Source organism: Lepidochelys kempii, chromosome 23, assembly GCF_965140265.1.
Source record: "Lepidochelys kempii isolate rLepKem1 chromosome 23, rLepKem1.hap2, whole genome shotgun sequence".
In the NCBI taxonomy this organism is placed as follows: domain Eukaryota; kingdom Metazoa; phylum Chordata; order Testudines; family Cheloniidae; genus Lepidochelys; species Lepidochelys kempii.
In genome coordinates this window covers 15714516-15731606 of record NC_133278.1, presented here as the reverse complement: position 1 = coordinate 15731606, position 17091 = coordinate 15714516, and the positions used below count along the sequence as shown (strand labels likewise).

At 70.6% G+C, this 17091-nt stretch overlaps 3 protein-coding genes across 3 annotated transcripts; all 3 read right to left on the bottom strand.

Moving 5' to 3' along the window:
• Positions 1–464: 464 nt before the first annotated feature.
• ARHGAP4 (Rho GTPase activating protein 4) lies at positions 465–11999 on the bottom strand. Its single transcript, XM_073321322.1, is given in 31 exon segments — positions 465–830; positions 904–930; positions 932–1005; positions 1134–1276; positions 1438–1527; positions 1633–1817; positions 2060–2108; positions 2168–2251; positions 2363–2427; positions 2429–2591; positions 2888–2993; positions 3204–3312; positions 3314–3339; positions 3412–3489; positions 3614–3674; positions 3966–4044; positions 4202–4229; positions 5880–5964; positions 6096–6137; positions 6182–6283; positions 6514–6615; positions 7328–7345; positions 7347–7370; positions 7372–7551; positions 7861–7950; positions 7952–7990; positions 8113–8292; positions 8390–8452; positions 8691–8853; positions 9388–9577; positions 11784–11999. Coding segments are annotated over 31 exon segments (2916 nt in total). The 5' UTR covers positions 11851–11999; the 3' UTR covers positions 465–626.
• Positions 12000–12969: 970 nt separating this feature from the next.
• On the bottom strand, positions 12970–15158 carry NUDT16 (nudix hydrolase 16). The gene is given in 4 exon segments (XM_073321753.1): positions 12970–13162; positions 14096–14316; positions 14319–14367; positions 14821–15158. Coding segments are annotated over 4 exon segments (609 nt in total). The 5' UTR covers positions 14974–15158; the 3' UTR covers positions 12970–12976.
• Positions 15159–15859: 701 nt separating this feature from the next.
• Positions 15860–17013, bottom strand: NAA10 (N-alpha-acetyltransferase 10, NatA catalytic subunit). Its single transcript, XM_073321321.1, is given in 5 exon segments — positions 15860–16015; positions 16017–16120; positions 16609–16693; positions 16835–16879; positions 16979–17013. Coding segments are annotated over 5 exon segments (369 nt in total). The 3' UTR covers positions 15860–15915.
• Between the last annotated feature and the right edge of the window lie 78 nt (positions 17014–17091).

The window sequence follows — 17091 nt, the reverse complement described above, 5'->3', positions numbered from 1 at the left end:
AGACACAGGCCCCATGATGGCAGTCAAAATATTAGCAGCATGACAGTAATTACGGTAGCAGAGGGGGCACAATTGCTTCTGCACGTTATTAGCAGCATTACAGTAGCACCTGGGTTCATGGCTGGCAGCCACACCTCGGGCCCCCTCCCCCTCTGCTGGCCAATGTTGCGGGGACCCCCCCCCTTACCCCAAGCTGCAGCCAGAGGGGGAGGGGCTCAAAGTCGGGGGCGGGGCTAGTGATCACATGGTATCTCCAGGGGGGTCTCAAACGCAGATCAGAGGTGAGGGGGTTAAAAAATGAGGGTGCTCACACACCCTGGGGGGCCCGCCTAGGAATGGGGGGGTGGGGAGAGAACCCAGGAGTCCAGGCTCCCAGCCCCCTCTGCTCTAACCACCAGACCCCCCCCCTCCCCTCCCAGCGCCGGGACAGAACCCAGGTCTCCCAGCTCGAACAGACACAAAGAGAATTTAAGCAAACTTTATTTGGGGGGGAGGCCCCCAATGGACAGCAGCTTCCCCCTCCCACGGGTACAAAGCTATGCTCAAAGCGTGGGGCAGGGAGCCCCCTGCAGAGGGGAGCCCCATGGGCACGGCCCGGAGGATGTCGGGCGGCAGTTGGGGGGGGCTCACTCCCCGTTCCCGGCGGCTTTGAAGAGCCCTTTGCTGCGCAGACCGAAGGCAGGTTTGGGGGGGCCGGGGCCCCTCTTCCCGGCCAGGGCTGTTCTGGGGGGATCTGGGGGCTCGGGGACGCCTTCGGGCCCCCCCTCCTGCCGTCCCCCACTTTTGCTGAGCAGCTCCTTGAAGACGGAGTCCATGTTTCGCGTCACGGCCTGGAAGGAGAGAGACGAGTGGGTGGGGGCCAGCCCCAAGGGCAGGGAATGGGGTGCGTCCCCCCAAACTTACCTTATCCATCTCCATGTGCTTCTCCGGTTGCCCCTTGTTTCTCTCCACTATTCAGGCGACCCTCCACCGGGGGGTCCAATCCCCAGAGCCCCCCGCTCCATCCTGGGGGGGAGGAAAGGGGGTGTTGGCAGACAGAAGAGAGATTTGGGGGGCCCCATTCAGGGCAGCCACCTTTGGGGTGGGGCTGGCTCCCCCAGGGACCCTCGCCGAGGAGAGAGGGGGGGTCTCACCTGTCAAAAGCCCGGGGGGCGGTGGGGGAGTGAAGGGGGAAGGGCAGACGCCCCGAGTCGATGAAGGGGGGAGGCCACTTTGCGGATGGGGGCTGGTACCAGGTCGCTGGCGCCCCCGGCTGCCCTCCGAGTTCACCCGCAGCCTGCGAGAGAAATGGGGGTTACCCAGCGACCCCTCGGTGGCAGGTTAACTGGGGGCAGGGTAGGGGCCAGGTATCCGGGGGTGGGGAGGGGCAGGGCAGGGGGCTGCATATCCGGGGTCCCCTCCGGGGTGGGGCAGGTTATCCAGGGACCCCCCCTTCACCTGCTGGTTAACTCTGATGTTGACTCAGGTGGGGGGGACGCAGTGTCTCCGTCCGACCCCGAGGTTCGGCGACTCTGGCTTTTCTCGGTGCTGGGGGACAGAGCAGACTCTGTTAGGGGGGGTTGTTCTCCCCCAGCTCCCCCCCCTCACTAGACCCCAACCCCCATCTGTTTCCGCTCCCCCCGCACCCCTCACCTGGGGGTCAGGCTGATGTACTTGTGGGGCACCAGGCCGCGGGCCCCCCCCAGCTCCCCGCGCCACCAGTCTGGGGAGGCCTTGGCCAGCAGCCGGATCCGGTCCCCGGGCTGGAACGAGAGCTCCTGGGACGAGCGCCCCTCGTAGGAGAACCGGGCCACGGCCTCGGGGGGGGCCCTCCGGGTCTGGGGGGGACACACGTCAGACCACGCCGGAGCCCCCAGCCCCTCCCACCGGAGCCCCCCAACCCCTACCCCCATAAGACCCCTAATGCCTCCCACCAACACCTGCCTAGGGCTCCCCACCTCCTCCCACCGTCACCCCCCCTGCCCCTGCCAGCGCCCCCTAGGGCCCCCCCCTCCCGCCAGCAGCCCCCATTGCTGCCCCCTTGGGGCGCTGGGCGGCTGGCGTGTGCAGACAGTGGGACCCACGGGGGGCGTGACCCCCGGAGGGTGGGATCCTCTCCAATGCCAGAGCTGGGGTGGGGGGGGAAGGGACCTCCCTGGCCCAACCCCCCCCCCATCACCCTCCTCACCGTCCTCGCTGGCCATGGCCAATGTTTCGGGGGGGCCCATCCCCCTCGCTCTCCTCAGCTGCGGGGTCCAGGGGCAGCATCTCGCTGGGGGGCGAGAGACGGGGTGAGATCAGGGCCCTGCCCCTCACCAGGGGCCCCCCCAGAAATGCCCAGCACATCCCCTGCCCTGGCTCCCCCCACCTGGCCCCCACTCACCTGTCCTCGTCGGGCGGCGCCAGGCACCTCTCGTACAGGGGGCCGGGCAGCTGGTCGGGGGGGGGGGAAGGTGGCTTCAGGGTGCAGGATCAGGCTCTTCACGGCCTCGTTGGCGTGGGGCTGAGTGGAGACGGGGTCCAGGCCGGGTGGGGCGGCTGCCAGCGTGGGCCCGAAGCAGACAGCCAGGTTGTAGGGGGTCATCATGTTCTCCTCGCTGTACTGGGACACGCTGGGGGGGGAGAGTGGCCTGCTGAGCCCCACGGCACCCCCCGCCGAGCCCCCCCCCCGCCTCACGGCCCCCCTCCCTGAGTCTCCCCCTGCCGAGCCCCCCGCTCCACAGCCCCCCTGCCCCATGGCGCCCCCTGCCTCACAGCCCTCCCTGCCAAGACCCCCCTGCTCCACGGCGCCCCCCAGCTGAGCCCCTCCGCCTCACAGACCCCTGCCCCAAGGCCCCCCCGGCGAGACCCCTCACCTCACGGCGCCCCCGGCCCCACAGCACCCCCTGCTGAGCCCCCGGCCACTCACTGGTTGAGGAAGGCGAAGAGATATCGCAGGACAACGACCACGGGCCCCGGGAGCCGGGCCAGGAGGGCGTGGAGGTGGGAGACACGCTCGGACGGGCACTCCAGCTCTGGGGGGTAGGGGGGGGTCAGCCAGGGGGGCAAAGAACAGGCAGAGGGGGGTCCATGGGGGGAGATAGGGACAGGGGAGTCAGGGGGGTGGGCCGGGAGGGGGTCATGGGGGTGTGGGGCGGGGCTGGAGGGACACGCCAGGGGAGGGACGGGGCTTGGGGGCCCAAGGGGGGTGGGACACATGGGGGGGACAGACGGGGGGGACTCACGGGCCGTCGCCAGCAGCTCTGGGAAGACGTCCGGCGGAATCAGGGGCTTCTGCAGCCCCCGAAAAAACAACTTCAGGACCCCGGCCACCGAGTCCAGGTCACGGGGGGTAGGAGCCGCCTGCCAGGGGGTCCTCGCCTGGGGGAGGAACCGGGGGTCAGTGGTGAGGTGGGGTGGCTCCCTCCAGTCTCCCACCCAGCCCCCCCATACCTCTCTCGAAGGCCTCCCGGATTTCAGTCACCCGCATCTGCGACCCTGGCACCCGGAAGATCCCCTCGTGCTGGAGACCTGCGGGGAGAATCCGGGGTGGGACGCGGCAGCAGAGAACCCGAGGGAGGGGACCCAGGCATCCGGGACGGAGCGAGGGGGACCCAGGCGTCCGGGACGGGGCGAGGGGGACCCAGGCTCTTACCGTGCAGGTTGATGAATCGGATGCAGCTCTCCACCACCAGCGGGATGGCCTGGCCGGATTTCTGCAGGTGGGGGGGAGGAGATCAGACCCCAGGCCCCCGCAGCCTCTGCCCCATTGGTGGGGGAGGGGCTGGGAGACACTGGATCCACCCCCTCAGGCTCCAGCAAAGCGCACGAGGGGCAGATCCTGGCACTAGTGCTGGGGGGCAGGAGATCCCCCCGCCCCACAGGGACCAACGGGGGGCCGAGCCAGCGGGGGTGGGATGCAGAGCAAGAGGCTGGGGGGGGGCAGCATGGGGGCCAGCGGGGGGGGGAGGGCAGCATGCGGGGGGGGGGGCGGGGGGATCTGGTACCTGCACAAAGTCCTCCAGGTCTGTGGGGAAGGAGGCGAATGCGGCCGGGACGCGGGGGAGGGAGGCGCGCGGAGGGGCCCTGTGTGGGGGGGGGAGAACATGTCAGACACTGAGGTGGGGGATTCGGGGCCCCCCCGGCTGCCAGGATACGGGGGCAGAGCTAGACCTGCCAGCCTTGGGAGCCCCCAACCCCCATCTTCCCCCCCGCCCCCCAGCCTCCCCCCATCCCCCCTCACCTGAGCTCCTCTCCGTCCTCAGGGGCCACTGCAGAGAAAGCGAGAGGCAGAGGGTGACTCGGGGGGGTTTCGGGAAATACGCGAATGAGGGTGCCTGGAACGTAACTGGATGATGTGTCGTGATCCGCTGCGCGTGGCCACCCCCTTTGTGTGAACGCGTCACTCTGGGGCCAACGGTGGCCCGGGTCCCCGTGCGATGCTGTGACGTGCGGGCCACTGATGGTGGCTTGGCAGGAGCAGCGACTGGGGGGGGGCTCTGAGGCTTGCGGGGTCTCCCAGGACATGGGACCATGTCACCTGGTAGCAGAATCCACCCTAAACCTGGGGCTTTTCCCTTTGGAAGGAGTTGTGGGGACCCAGAGAGGGACAAAGGGGTCCTGCCTGGGGCTAAAGCTATAACAGGGGGTGGAAGACAACAAAGGGGGCTGGAGTCATGAGAAATCCCCGAGTTCCCCTGAGCAGGAACAAGGGCTGCACCGGGGAAGGACGGGCCCAGACGAGGGAGGAGTCTAGTCTGGGAAAGAAGCTTCCTGGACCTTGTTCCCCGTGTTCGGTTCCGAGACGTGCTTGGCTTCGACTTGCGGGTTCTGTGGGGATGGAGGGATGGGGCGTGCGGGGATGGAGGGATGGGATGTGTGGGGATAGACGGATGGAGGGATGGGGCACGTGGGGATGGAGGGATGGGGCGTGCGGGGATGGAGGGATGGGGCGTGCGGGGATGGAGGGATGGAGGGATGGGGCATGTGGGGATGAAGGGATGGGATGTGTGGGGATGGACGGATGGAGGGATGGGGCGTGCAGGGATGGAGGGATGGGGCGTGCGGGGATGGAGGGATGGGGCACGTGGGGATGGAGGGATGGGGCATGTGGGGATGAAGGGATGGGATGTGTGGGGATGGACGGATGGAGGGATGGGGCGTGCAGGGATGGAGGGATGGGGCGTGCAGGGATGGAGGGATGGGGCGTGCAGGGATGGAGGGACGGGGCACGCGGGGATGGAGGGACGGGGCACGCGGGGATGGAGGGACGGGGCACGCGGGGATGGAGGGATGGAGAGATGGGGCGCGTGGGGAAGGACGGGCCCAGACGAGGGAGGAGTCTAGTCTGGGAAAGAAGCTTCCTGGACCTTGTTCCCCGTGTTCGGTTCCGAGACGTGCTCGGCTTCGACTTGCGGGTTCTGTGGGACTTGCGGGTGACTCACTTTGTTCTGTTGTTACTTGGGGCCACGCAAACCCGACCAGTTATACAGACTAAAATCACTTTTTGCTCATTAATGAGCCCAGAGTAAGTGATTAATGCCGGGGGGGCGGCAAACAGCTGTGCCTGTTTCTCTAGCCGCGTTCGAGGGGGCGGACGGCTCATGGCTTTACCCTGCGTAAGCTTCGGATCGATTTGGGGTTTGGACCCCACTGGGAACTGGGTGTCTGGGTGCGGGAGACAGGGGCAATTCTTAAGCTCTTCTCAGTTACGTCTGCAGCTCTGGGGCCTGTGGGTCAGACCCTGGGTCTGTTTGCAGCCGGCTGGCGGGTCCGGCTCGCCAGGGCAGGGGGCTGGAGGCCCAGGCTGGCAGGGAAAACGGGCCCAGAGGTAACTCAGCACATCAGGGGATCTTTGTGACCGAATCCGTCACAAACAATTAACGCCCGGACGCCTGGGTCCTTCCCCCCGCCCCACTCACCCTTCGCAATGGCCTCGTCCAGCATCTCCAGCTTCGACTGTAACTTCGCCCTGATGCTCCGTCGGGTCAGGAACAGCTCCAGCTTCTGCGGGGGGAGGACAGGATGAGTGGGGCAGGGCGGGAGTGAGGGGAGACGGGTGGGGGGGGGCTGCGGGGCAGGAGCAAGGGGTGCTGGGGGGCTGCAGGTCGGGGGTGAGGGGTGCCATGGGGCCATACCGTGAGGTAGAAAGTCTCTGTCTCCAGCTGCTGGGCCCGTCTCTTGGCCCCCGCTGCGCCCCTCGGCACCAGCCCCCTTCAGCGACTCGACCGAGCCGGGCCCCCCCAAAGGCCTCCAGCACCTCGGGCTCCTCGGCCCCCAGCAGCTCCCGCAAGCTGCTCATTGTGGCTTGCAGCGTCTTGTTCACCTGGGGGAACATGGGGCGGTGAGTGGGGAGCCCAGCGCTGGCTCCCAGAATCCTTTGCAGTGTTTTGGGGCACCAGGCTACCACCCCCAGCTGTGTCCCCACGCGGGCTGTGCAGCGGAGGGCCAGGGCCCCCTCCGGACTGCGCGAGATGTGGGGTGACCAGGGGGCTGCGTCGGGCAACGTGTCCCGGCTGATGAGGGCCCCCCCAGCGTGTCCCCCCCGGCCCCCACCTCCTCGGTCTCCAGGCTCAGGTCCTTCAGCCGCGCCTCGATGTCCTGCCGATGCAGCAGCAGCTCCGGGCACAGGGACCCCACGGCCTGGACCTCCGACACCTGGGGGGAGCCAAAGGGGGCGATGCAGCCGGGGGGGTGGCTGTCCCCATCCCCCCATATCTTCCCCCGCCACCGCACCCCACCCCGCACCTTCCCTACCCCCAAGCCCCCCACCTTCCTCGTCACTGCACCCCATACCCCACCTTCCCCCCAACTCCCCACCTTCCCCCGCCACTGCACCCCACCCCCGCACCTTCCCTACCCCCAAGCCCCCCACCTTCCTCGCCACTGCACCCCATACCCCACCTTCCCCCAACTCCCCACCTTCCCCCGCCACTGCACCCCACCCCGCACCTTCCCTGCCCCCAAGCCCCCCACCTTCCCCCGCCACCGCATCCCACACCCCCACCTTCCCCCAACCCCCCACCTGCCCCCACCACCGCACCCCACACTCCACCTTCCCCCGCTCCCAAGCCCCCCACCTTCCCCAAGCCCCCCACCTTCCCCCACCACCTTCCCCGCCCCAACCCCCCACCTTCCCCTGCCACCGTACCCCACCCCGCCCCCAACCCATCTTCCCTGCCCACAAAGCCCCCACCTACCCCTGCCACCCCACCCTGCCCCCCATCTTCGCCCACCACCAACCCCCCATATTTTCCCCACCCCCCCACCTTCCCCGCCCCCAACCCACCCATCTACCCCTGCCACCGCACCCCACCCCCCATCTTCCCCTCCCGGGCCCCCGATTCCTTCCCCCCGACCCCCCTCTCACCTCGTCGCCTTCATGGGGGGTGGTACTCGAAGCGCGGGGGGGGGGCAGTAAGTGGCTGGGTTGGCCTCCATCAGCCGGGCCTTGTCCCCGGGGGGGTCCAGGGCCAGCACGGCCCCCTCCAGAATCCCCAGCCCCTCCTGCCAGGAGCTCTGGGCCCGGCCCTCGGCCGCCAGGTACGTCCGCAGCAGGCGGCCCAGGGAGAGATGGAACCCGAGGTCCGAGCACTGTGGGGAGACACACCCCTGAACCCCGGCCGGGGGCCCCCCCAAGGCCGGCCCAGCCCAGCCCCCCGCCTGGCCGGCGCCCCTCACTCCCGACCCGCAGCCCCCCGAGCCCAGCCTAGCCCCCGCCCAGCCGGTGCCCCCTCACTCCCGACCCGCAGCCCCTGCTAGCCCAGCCCCTGGGCTCCCCCGCAGGGCGGCCGGTGCCCCCCCAATCCCCTGGAGCATCCAGCCTTCTCGGACGCCTGGGTCCCATTCCCCACGCTGCAGGGTCGCGGGGGGAGCTGCCCGGACGCCTGGGTCCCCGCGTACGTCGAGGATGTCGGAGACGTCCCAGAGGCAGTAGTTGCTGATCACGGTGTTCGTGGCCCGAAGGTGCAGGAGATAATCGTTCCGCGCCCCCTGTGCACTTCGCCTGGGCTGCCAGGAACCGGGCGTGACGCTGGCGGGGGGGAGAGACCTGTCAGCTGGGGGGCAGTCGGGACCCCCCGAGTCCCCGTCCCCGCCCCCCTCCTGGCCCCTGCCCCCATAGCCCCCCCAAGCCGCCTCCCCCCACCTGCTCACCTTCTCCACCAGCCGTTCCCCCTTGCGGAGGGAGGAGCGCCGGCCGGTCTTGTCTGGCCCGGTGCCGCCCGGCTCGGCAGGCTGCCGGGCCCCCCTCTTTTCCTCCTGCCGCTCGGCGTCCCGCAGCTTGTTCTCGGCGCTCTGGCTCTCCGCGTGGTGCGTCTGGTAGGCTTTCATAGCCTGGGAGGGGTGAGGGGGTCAGTGGGGAGCCTGAAGACCCCTCCCCCGCCCGGGCTGGCCCCGCGTGCGGGGGGCGGGGGTGGGTTTCCGCACTCACCATCTGCAGCTCGGAAATCATCGTCAGCAGCTCGTCCTGCATCTGCTGCTCCAGGTCTCGGCTCTGGGAGGGGGCAGGGGGGCAGCGTTAGAGACAGGGGCCCCGAATATTAGCCCCAATCAACCCCTCCCCTCCCACACCGACCCCCACACCCAGGGCGTAGGATGGAACCCCAGGAGCCCACGGGGGTAGGGAACAGCATCACGCTGGAGGAACAGGACCCAGGAGTCCGGGGCAGGGGGAGCAGTGCTGGGGGGAGGGGGGAAGGAACCCAGGACTCCGGGGGGGGGAGCAGCCCCACCTTCTTCACCGCGCGCCCCAGGTCGTCGCTGAGCTGGGCCAGGTGCAGCGACAGGGGCCCCGCATAAATATCGCTCAGGGCCCCGTGGTCCCGGCCGGCCTGGCGGGTCTGCTTCAGCACCAGCTGCCAGCACTGAAGAGGGGATGGCGGGTCCTGCTCTCTCCTGGGGAGAGACCGAGAACAGTGCCCCTCACTCCTGCCCTGCAGCCCCCCGGCCCGCCGGTACCCCCTCACTCCCGCCCCGCAGCCCCCCAGCCCCCCCCCGGCCCGCCGGTACCCCTCACTTCCCGTCCCACAGCCCCCTGGCCCGCCGGTGCCCCTCACTCCTGCCCCGCAGCCCCCCCAGCCCCCCCCGGCCCGCCGGTACCCCTCACTCCCACCCCGCAGCCCCCCAGCCCCCCCCGGCCCACCTGTGCCCCTCACTCCAGCCCCCCCAGCCCCCCGGCCCGCCCGTGCCCCTCACTCCCACCCCACAGCCCCCACCCGGTCTGCCCATGCCCCTCACTCCCGACCTGCAGTCCCCCACCCCCCCAGCCTGCTGGTGCCCCACACTTCTGACCCGCAGCCCCTGGCCCTGTGGGTGCCCCTCACTCCCGATCCGCAGCCCCCCAGCTTCCCCCGGCCTGCCGGTGCCCCTCACTCCCGACCCGCAGCCCCCCACCCCGCTGGTGCCCCACACTCCCAACCCGCAGCCCACCTGGGGTGCTCCTTGGCCCAGCGCAGCCGGGTGGTGAATCTCTCTGACAGCTTCTCCAGCCCCCGGGAATACTCCTGCTCCAGCTCGGACTTTCGCCGCAGGAACTCGCCCATGTCCTGGAGCAGCTGCAGCCGGGTCTCAGCCTGGGCCTCCCGCCCCCGCTGCTGCTCACCCAGCTGGCCACGCAGCTCTGCAGGTGGGGCAGCATCAGCAGGGGGCACCCAGGTGCCCAGGGAGCAGGGAAGGGACCCAGGAGTCCGGGGCCGGAGGAGCAGGGAAGGGACCCAGGAGTCCGGGGCCAGAGGAACAAGGAAAGGACCCAGGAGTTCGGGGCTGGGCGGTGAGCAGGGTGGAGCAGGGAAGGGACGCAGGAGTCCGGGGGCTGGAGGAGCAGGGAAGGGACCCAGGAGTCCGGGACCAGAGGAACAAGGAAAGGACCCAGGAGTTCGGGGCTGGCGGTGAGCAGGGTGGAGCAGGGAAGGGACGCAGGAGTCCGGGGCTGGAGGAGCAGGGAAGGGACCCAGGAGTCCGGGACCAGAGGAACAAGGAAAGGACCCAGGAGTTCGGGGCTGGCGGTGAGCAGGGTGGAGCAGGAAGGGACGCAGGAGTCCGGGGCTGGAGGAGCAGGGAAGGGACCCAGGAGTCCGGGACCAGAGGAACAAGGAAAGGACCCAGGAGTTTGGGGCTGGCGGTGAGCAGGGTGGAGCAGGGAAGGGACCCAGGAGTCCGGGGCCGGAGGAGCAGGGAAGGGACCCAGGAGTCCGGGGCCAGAGGAACAAGGAAAGGACCCAGGAGTTCGGGGGCTGGCGGTGAGCAGGGTGGAGCAGGGAAGGGACGCAGGAGTCCGGGGCCGGAGGAGCAGGGAAGGGACCCAGGAGTCCGGGACCAGAGGAACAAGGAAAGGACCCAGGAGTTTGGGGCTGGCGGTGAGCAGGGTGGAGCAGGGAAGGGACCCAGGAGTCCGGGGCCATCAATTTGTTTGCTGGTCACTTGCATTTCTTGGGCAGCTACAGAGCTGGGGGGGCGGTGGGGCTGGGGGAATGGGGAAGTGTGAGACCAGCTGGCAGGCTGATGGGAGTGGAAGAGACCCCAGCCCCCCGGGCACCTGCCCCCCATGGAACCAGGGCTGGCTCAAAAGCCAGGGAATGGGGCACAGGGGACTGTCCCCGCTGGGGTGGGCACCGGCCGGGATCCGGCCCAGGGGCAGGGGCTGGCTGGGGGGGCTGGAACGTTCCCCTTTCCCTGCCCCCCCCGCCTTCCTTTTTCCCCATGGGCGGCAGCTGGCCCACTGATGGGGGGAAGGTCCGAGGCCGGGCACTGGTGGCCCCTGCCTGTGGCCCATCCCCTGCCCTTTGGGGCACAGGCCTGTGGCCACATTTGGGGAACCCCCCCCGGGTAACCTTCCCCTCCCCCCGCATCCTGCCCAAGAGCCTCCGACCCCCATATACAGCAGGAGGGGACTGGTGCCTGCAACCCCACACAGGGCCACCCCCCAGCCCTCACCCACCCCCACCCAGAGCCCAGGAGTCAACCCAGGAGTCCGGGCTCCCCCCAACCCCCACCCCACAGTGAAGAACTAACCGACTCCTGGGTTCTCTCCCCGGCTTGGGGAGCGGGGGCGGGTGGTTAGAGCTAGGGGGGGCTGGGAGTCAGGACTCCTGGGTTCTCTCCTGGCCCTGAACTCTGCCGGGATTCCCCAGGGTTATGCGGGGGGAGGGGGGAAGTTGAACCGAGCTGAGAGGCCGGAACCTGCGGGGGAAGTTGCAGTAAAACCTGCTGATGCGATCGGCCAGGCTGCGGGGAGAGGCCGGGGTGTGGGTTGCCCCCCACTAGCCCCACTGACCTCCTGGAGCCAGAAGAGAACCCAGGAGTCCGGGCTACCTGCCCCCCTGCCCTAACCCGACAGACCCCCAGCAGGGGGAGGGGGCCCCAGCCACCAGGCGACCCCCTAAGCCGTAGGACGGGGGGGCAGTGGGGTGGGCCCAGGTTTGGCGGGGGGGGAGGCTCGGGGCAGCCCATTCAGCCCCCTCCCAATGCAGTGGCTCAGCCCCTCCCCCCATCTCTACCCCATTTTCAACGCAGCCCGTCTACTAGGGCCCCCCCAAAACGCAGCCTCCTTCGGCCCCCCTGCGCCCCAACCCCCATAACCCACCTGGTGCCCGCCCCCCTGCGCCCCAGCCCCCCATAACCCCGCTGGTGGCCGCCCCCTGCGCCCCAGCTCCCCATAACCCCTCTGGTGCTCGCCCCCCTGCGCCCCGCGCCTCCTTTGGTCCCCCAGCGCCCTCAACATCCGCCCCGCAGCTCACTGCCCCCTTCCCCGCCACGCCCCGCACTTTCTCAGCCGCCGCAGCCCGGTCCCTAGAGCCGGGGGGGCGCAGCCCTCGGCCCCCCCTCACCTTTCGCCTGCGCCTCATATTCAGCCTGCGGCCAGCGCTCCTTGCGCGCCTTGGCCAGGGCGCTCATCCCGGGCGGCCCCGCGGCTGGGGGCGGCCCCGCGGGGGGCCCGATCCGAGCGCGGGGGGCCCAGGGGAGCAGGGAGGATCCTTCGCCCCCCTCCGGGTGCTCAACAGCGGGTCCCCCAGTGCCCCCACGCTGCGGATGCGCCCCTGGCCCCCGCCCCCCGCGTCGTCCGGTCCACCCCCCCCGCCCCGCCCCCCGCGTCCGGCCCAGCCCTGCCGGTGGGGGGGGCCGGGAGGAGGAAGTCAAGGAGCATCCTTAACCCCTTGCGCGCTGCAGCCCCCCGCGCCAGCCTGCCCCCTCCCGTGCTCCACTCCCCACCGTGGGGGGGGGGCGACGCAGACCCCTCCCCCAGCAAGGTGCCAGCAGCGGCGGGGGTGGGGAGAGGAAGGGGGGGGGATTTACCATGATTCCTCCCCCACGCGGGTGTGTCAGGATTGTGAGGGGCTGGACTCCCTAGGCAGATGCACGCCTGCCATCTCACCCCCGCAGGGCTCGGGGTGAGCCCCCCCCCGCCATTCCCTTCTGCCCACCCCCACTGTCTGCGCATGAGATGGACAGAGCCAGAGCCCCCAGCCCCAGAGACTGACACAGGGCAGGGGGCTGCGGGTCGGGGAGTGAGGGGCACCGGCAGGGCTGGCGGGGGTGGGGGGCAGGGCTGCGGGTCGCCTGCCCCCCCCCCACCTGTTTCACTTCCCTCCTGTCTCAGCACTTCGCCAGAAACACCAGAGGTCAGCAGGGGGAGGTGCGCGGTGCGGGGGGGGGTGGCTGCTGGTTGGAGGTGCGTGGCACCTGCCCCCCCCCGATTCACCCACAAACCGGGGGGGGGGGCGCAGAGGTAACTTTATTGCTTTAACCTCTTCCTGCCTGGAAGGGGAGTTTCACAGCCCCCCCGTTAGGATGGGGGGGGCTGAACCCTGAACCCCTCCCCAGTCACAGCTTTCCCCCTTGTCCTGCCATCCCCCCCCACCTGGGTCCCTCCCCCCATGCAAAGAGTGGGGGGGCTGCTCCCCCTGGGGGGCTCTGAGCCCCAGCCCTGCACCCATTCCCCCAAGCGCAGGACAGGCTGCGTGTGGGGCAGGGGCAGGATACGGAGTCCAGCCCCCCCAGGAGTCGTTTTTCTGGGGGGGGGTCAGAGTCCTTTCCGGGACACGGCGTCGGCGCGGCGGAGCTCGGCCTCGGGCACCAGCCCCAGGGCCCCCAGCGCCTGGAGAAGCTGCTGGCGGGCGCTGGCGACGAAGCTGTTGGAGAGGAAAGTGGGGAGCCCCCCGACCCCGTCCCGCAGCGTGTAGAGGGGGACGCGCACCAGCCCCAGGACCTGCAACGAGACGGGCAGGCCGTGAGCGGCGGCAGCAGGGAGCCTCCGCCCCACAGCGCCCCCCCCCGCCCAGGCCCCCCAAGACTCCCGCCCCACAGCGCCCCCCCCCGCCCAGCCCCCCCAAGACCCCCGCCCCGCCCAGCCCCTCCAACCCCACAGCGCCGCACAGCCCCCCTCCCAGTCCCCCCAAACCCCACAGCACCCCCCCTCGCCGCCCAGGCCCCCCAAGACTCCCGCCCCACAGCAGCGCCCCCCCCGCCCAGCCCCCCCAAGACTCCCGCCCCACAGCGCCCCCCCCGCCCAGCCCCCCCAAGACCCCCGCCCCAAAGCGCCCCCGCCCCGCCCCTCCAAACCCCACAGCGCCGCACAGCACCCCCCTCCCCGCCCAGTCCCCCGAAACCCACAGCACCCCCCTCGCCGCCCAGCCCCCCCAAGCCCGCCGCCCCACAGCGCCCCCCTCCCCGCCCAGCCCCCCAAACCCCACAGCGCCCCCCCCGCCCAGCCCCTCCAAACCCCACAGCGCCGCACAGCCCCCCCTCCCAGTCCCCCCAAACCCCACAGCACCCCCCTCGCCGCCCAGGCCCCCCAAGACTCCCGCCCCACAGCGCCCCCCCCGCCCAGCCCCCCCAAGACTCCCGCCCCACAGCGCCCCCGCCCCGCCCCTCCAAACCCCACAGCGCCGCACAGCACCCCCCTCCCCGCCCAGTCCCCCGAAACCCCACAGCGCCCCCCCCCGCCCCACAGAGCCCCGCCCAGCCCCTCCAAACCCCACAGCGCCGCACAGCCCCCCCCTCCCAGTCCCCCCAAACCCCACAGCACCCCCCTCGCCGCCCAGCCCCCCCAAGTCCCCCGCCCCACAGCGCCCCCCTCCCCGCCCAACCCCTCCAAACCCCACAGCGCCGTGCCGAGCCCCCGCCCCAGCGGCCCCCCCACCTCCAGCCCGTGGTCCGCGGCTTTCGTGGCTCCCTCCTCCAGGGCCCGGAGCTGCTCCAGGCTGAGCCGCTTGGCGTAGAAATGAGCCACCAGGCGCTGGGGCGTCTCGGCGAAGCGCGCCCCGAGATGGTCGCCCTCGGCCAGGCTCAGGGGGGCCGCCCCGGACCCCAGCTCCTCCCGCAGCTCGCGGCTCAGTCCGGCCTCCAGCGAGCTGTCCCGGGGTCCACGAACCCCCCCGGGAACCCCAGCTGCCCGTCGAAGCGCATCTGCATCTGGGGGGGGCGCAGGGTTAACGAGGGGCTCGGGGGGGCGTTGAGACAGTTCCCCGCAGATTCACCCCCCCAGGTATCTCTCTGCCCTTGAAGCCCCCAGGCTCCTGCCCCCCCCAGGGGATTCCCTTACGGCAGCCCCCCACAGGGGCCTCAATCTGAGGCTCTGCCCCGCCCGAAGCCCTCAACCCTCGCAACTCCCCAGGGGGACACCCCCCTAGCTCAGCCCCCCCAGGAACCCCCTAGCTCAGCCCCCGAGTCCCCCCCCAGCTCCCAGAGCCTCCCTAACTCAGCCCCCCAGGAACCCCCCGCTTCAGCCCCCTCGGAGCCTCCCGGGCCCCCCCAGCTCCCCGGAACCCCCCTAAACTCGCCCCCCCCCGGCTCAGGCCCCCAGCCCCCCGGAACCTTCGGCTCAGCCCCCCCGGAGCCCCCCAGCCCCCCGGCTCGGCCCCCCACCAGCACGGCGTGGCGCAGCGGGACGCGGCCGAAGAGGCGGCCGGGGCAGGGGGCATAGAGCAGGGCGTGGCAGGCGTGTCTCCAGCCGGGCCCCAGCTCCAGCGCCTCGGCCCGGGACAGGACCCGGGACTCGCCCATCGCCGCCACCTCCATGCGGGCCCCGCCCCACGCCCCGCCCCTTTCTGCAGGGAGTGAGGGGCGAGGCGCGCCGCAGCCAATCAGCGCCCGCCAATGGAACGCGGAGACACGCACGGCCCCTCTTGTGGGCGGGGCGAGTGGAACGTGGGCGCTCAGCTGGGCGGCGGGGGGCGGGGCGAAGGGAACGTAGCCCCCACCCCATTCCAAGGTGCTGGCCAATCACGTGGGGGGGGGGCGCACAGATGGACGAGGCCATCCAATCTGCGGGCAGGCGCCCCCCCCCCCCCCAGGGATCTCCAGGGGGCCCTGGGCCAGGACCCCAGGGGGCCGGATCAGGGGGGGCCTAGAAACGGGGAGGCAGCAGGGGGGCTGGAGAAGGGGCTCTAGGGTGTCCCCAGCAATAGAATGGGAAGTTCCTGTAATAGGTGGTATGAATACAGTGTGTGTGCCTCAGTTTCCCTCATGTGGAACATGGTTAAGGGAGCTGGGGGGGGCCGACAACGCCCAGCCACGCAGTGCCTAGCGCATAACAACCCTGCAGCACGCCCCCTCCTCAGGAAGCTGGGGCAGGGGGTCCCAAGGTGCCTGGGGGAGGGGGGGTAGTGGAGGCAGGACTCTCTGTGGTCGGGCGGCTGGGACCAACCACGACTCTGATACCTCAGGAGGGGTCAGGCTGTGTCCAGACCCCCCCCAAATCCCCGAGTTCACCCCACCAGCAGAGACACTCCAGAGCAAGGAAGTCAGGGGGCTGGGGCTCCCCTAGGTCCAGTCCAGGGGGCTGCAGGTTGCAAGGGCATGGGCACGTGAGCCAAAGGGGGGCTGCCCCATTGGTGGGGTCCCCAAGGGGCTATTCCCAGCCAGGAGCCCCCCCCGGCAGCAGGGCAGAGACCACACACCCCCCCACAGCTCAGCAGTGACCTTTATTGGGCGGCTGCCTGGGCGCCCCACAGCGGGGCCCTAGCAGGCCGAGTCGGAGGCCTCCGAACTGTCCTTCACATCGGTGCTCTCTGTGGCCTCGCTCACATCCTTGCTGTCCCCCCCGCTGTCCTCGGGGCCCCCCGGCGCCCCCGCCACCCCCCGGGCAGCAGTCGCCCCCATGGTTGGCCTTGTGCTCCAGCGGCGGCTGGGGGCTCCGCTCCTTCAGCTCCAGCTGCCGCCTCAGCTGTAGGGAGAGGAGGGTTCAGGGGAGCCTGACAGTAGGGGCTGTGGGTCAGAATGAGGGGCACTGGCAGGGCTGGTGGGAATGGGGGGCACTGGTAGGGTTGGGGGAGGCAGGGCCGGGCTGGCAGGGAGCTGTGGATCAGGAGGGAGGGGCACCAACAGAGCTTGGGGGGCCGGGGGGGGCGCAGGGCCAGGCCGGCAGGGGGCTGCGGGTCGGGAGCGAGGGGCACCGGCAGGGCTGGGGGGTTGGCAGGGCCGGGCTGGGCAGGGGCTGAGGGTCGGGAGTGAGGGGCACCGGCAGGGCTGGGCAGGGCCAGGCTCGCAGGGACTGAGGGTCAGGAGGGAGGGGCACCAACAGAGCTTGGGGGGCGGGGGGGGGGGGGGCACAGGGCCGGGCCGGCAGGGGGCTGCGGGTCGGGAGTGAGGGGCACCAGCAGGGCTGCGGGGTTATGGGTCAGGAGGGGCCGGGGGTACACACACTCTCCAAACCTCGTCTGCCATCTGGGTCAGGTCCCGTTTCATGGCGTAGGCGTCTTCCCCGTCAGCGTAGTACTTGGGTTCCACCTCACTGATCCTGGGGGGCGTGTGGGGAGCACATTACCATCAGGGGGTACCAGGTAGACTCTGACCTGCCCCCCCACAGTGCCCCTGCTGGCCCCCCACCACCCTCCCTCCCCCCGCAGTTCCCCCTGCCACCCCCCCACCCCGCACTCACTGGAAGTTGAGGGTGTTGGAGTACAGGTGAAGAGCTGCCCGGTTACTGCAAGAGAAGTGGGGGTGTCAGTAAATGGGGGCATGAGGCATCATTTGGTCCAGGCCCCCCCAGGAGACAGGGTGGGGGAACAAGGGAGGCAGGGACCAGGAGGGGAGGGGGGCCAATACCCAGCTGCGCATTTACGCTGGGCAGAGGTGGGGGACACAGGGGCAGCGGGGCTCAGAGCTGGGTGGTGAGACTACTCTGAGATAGCGCGT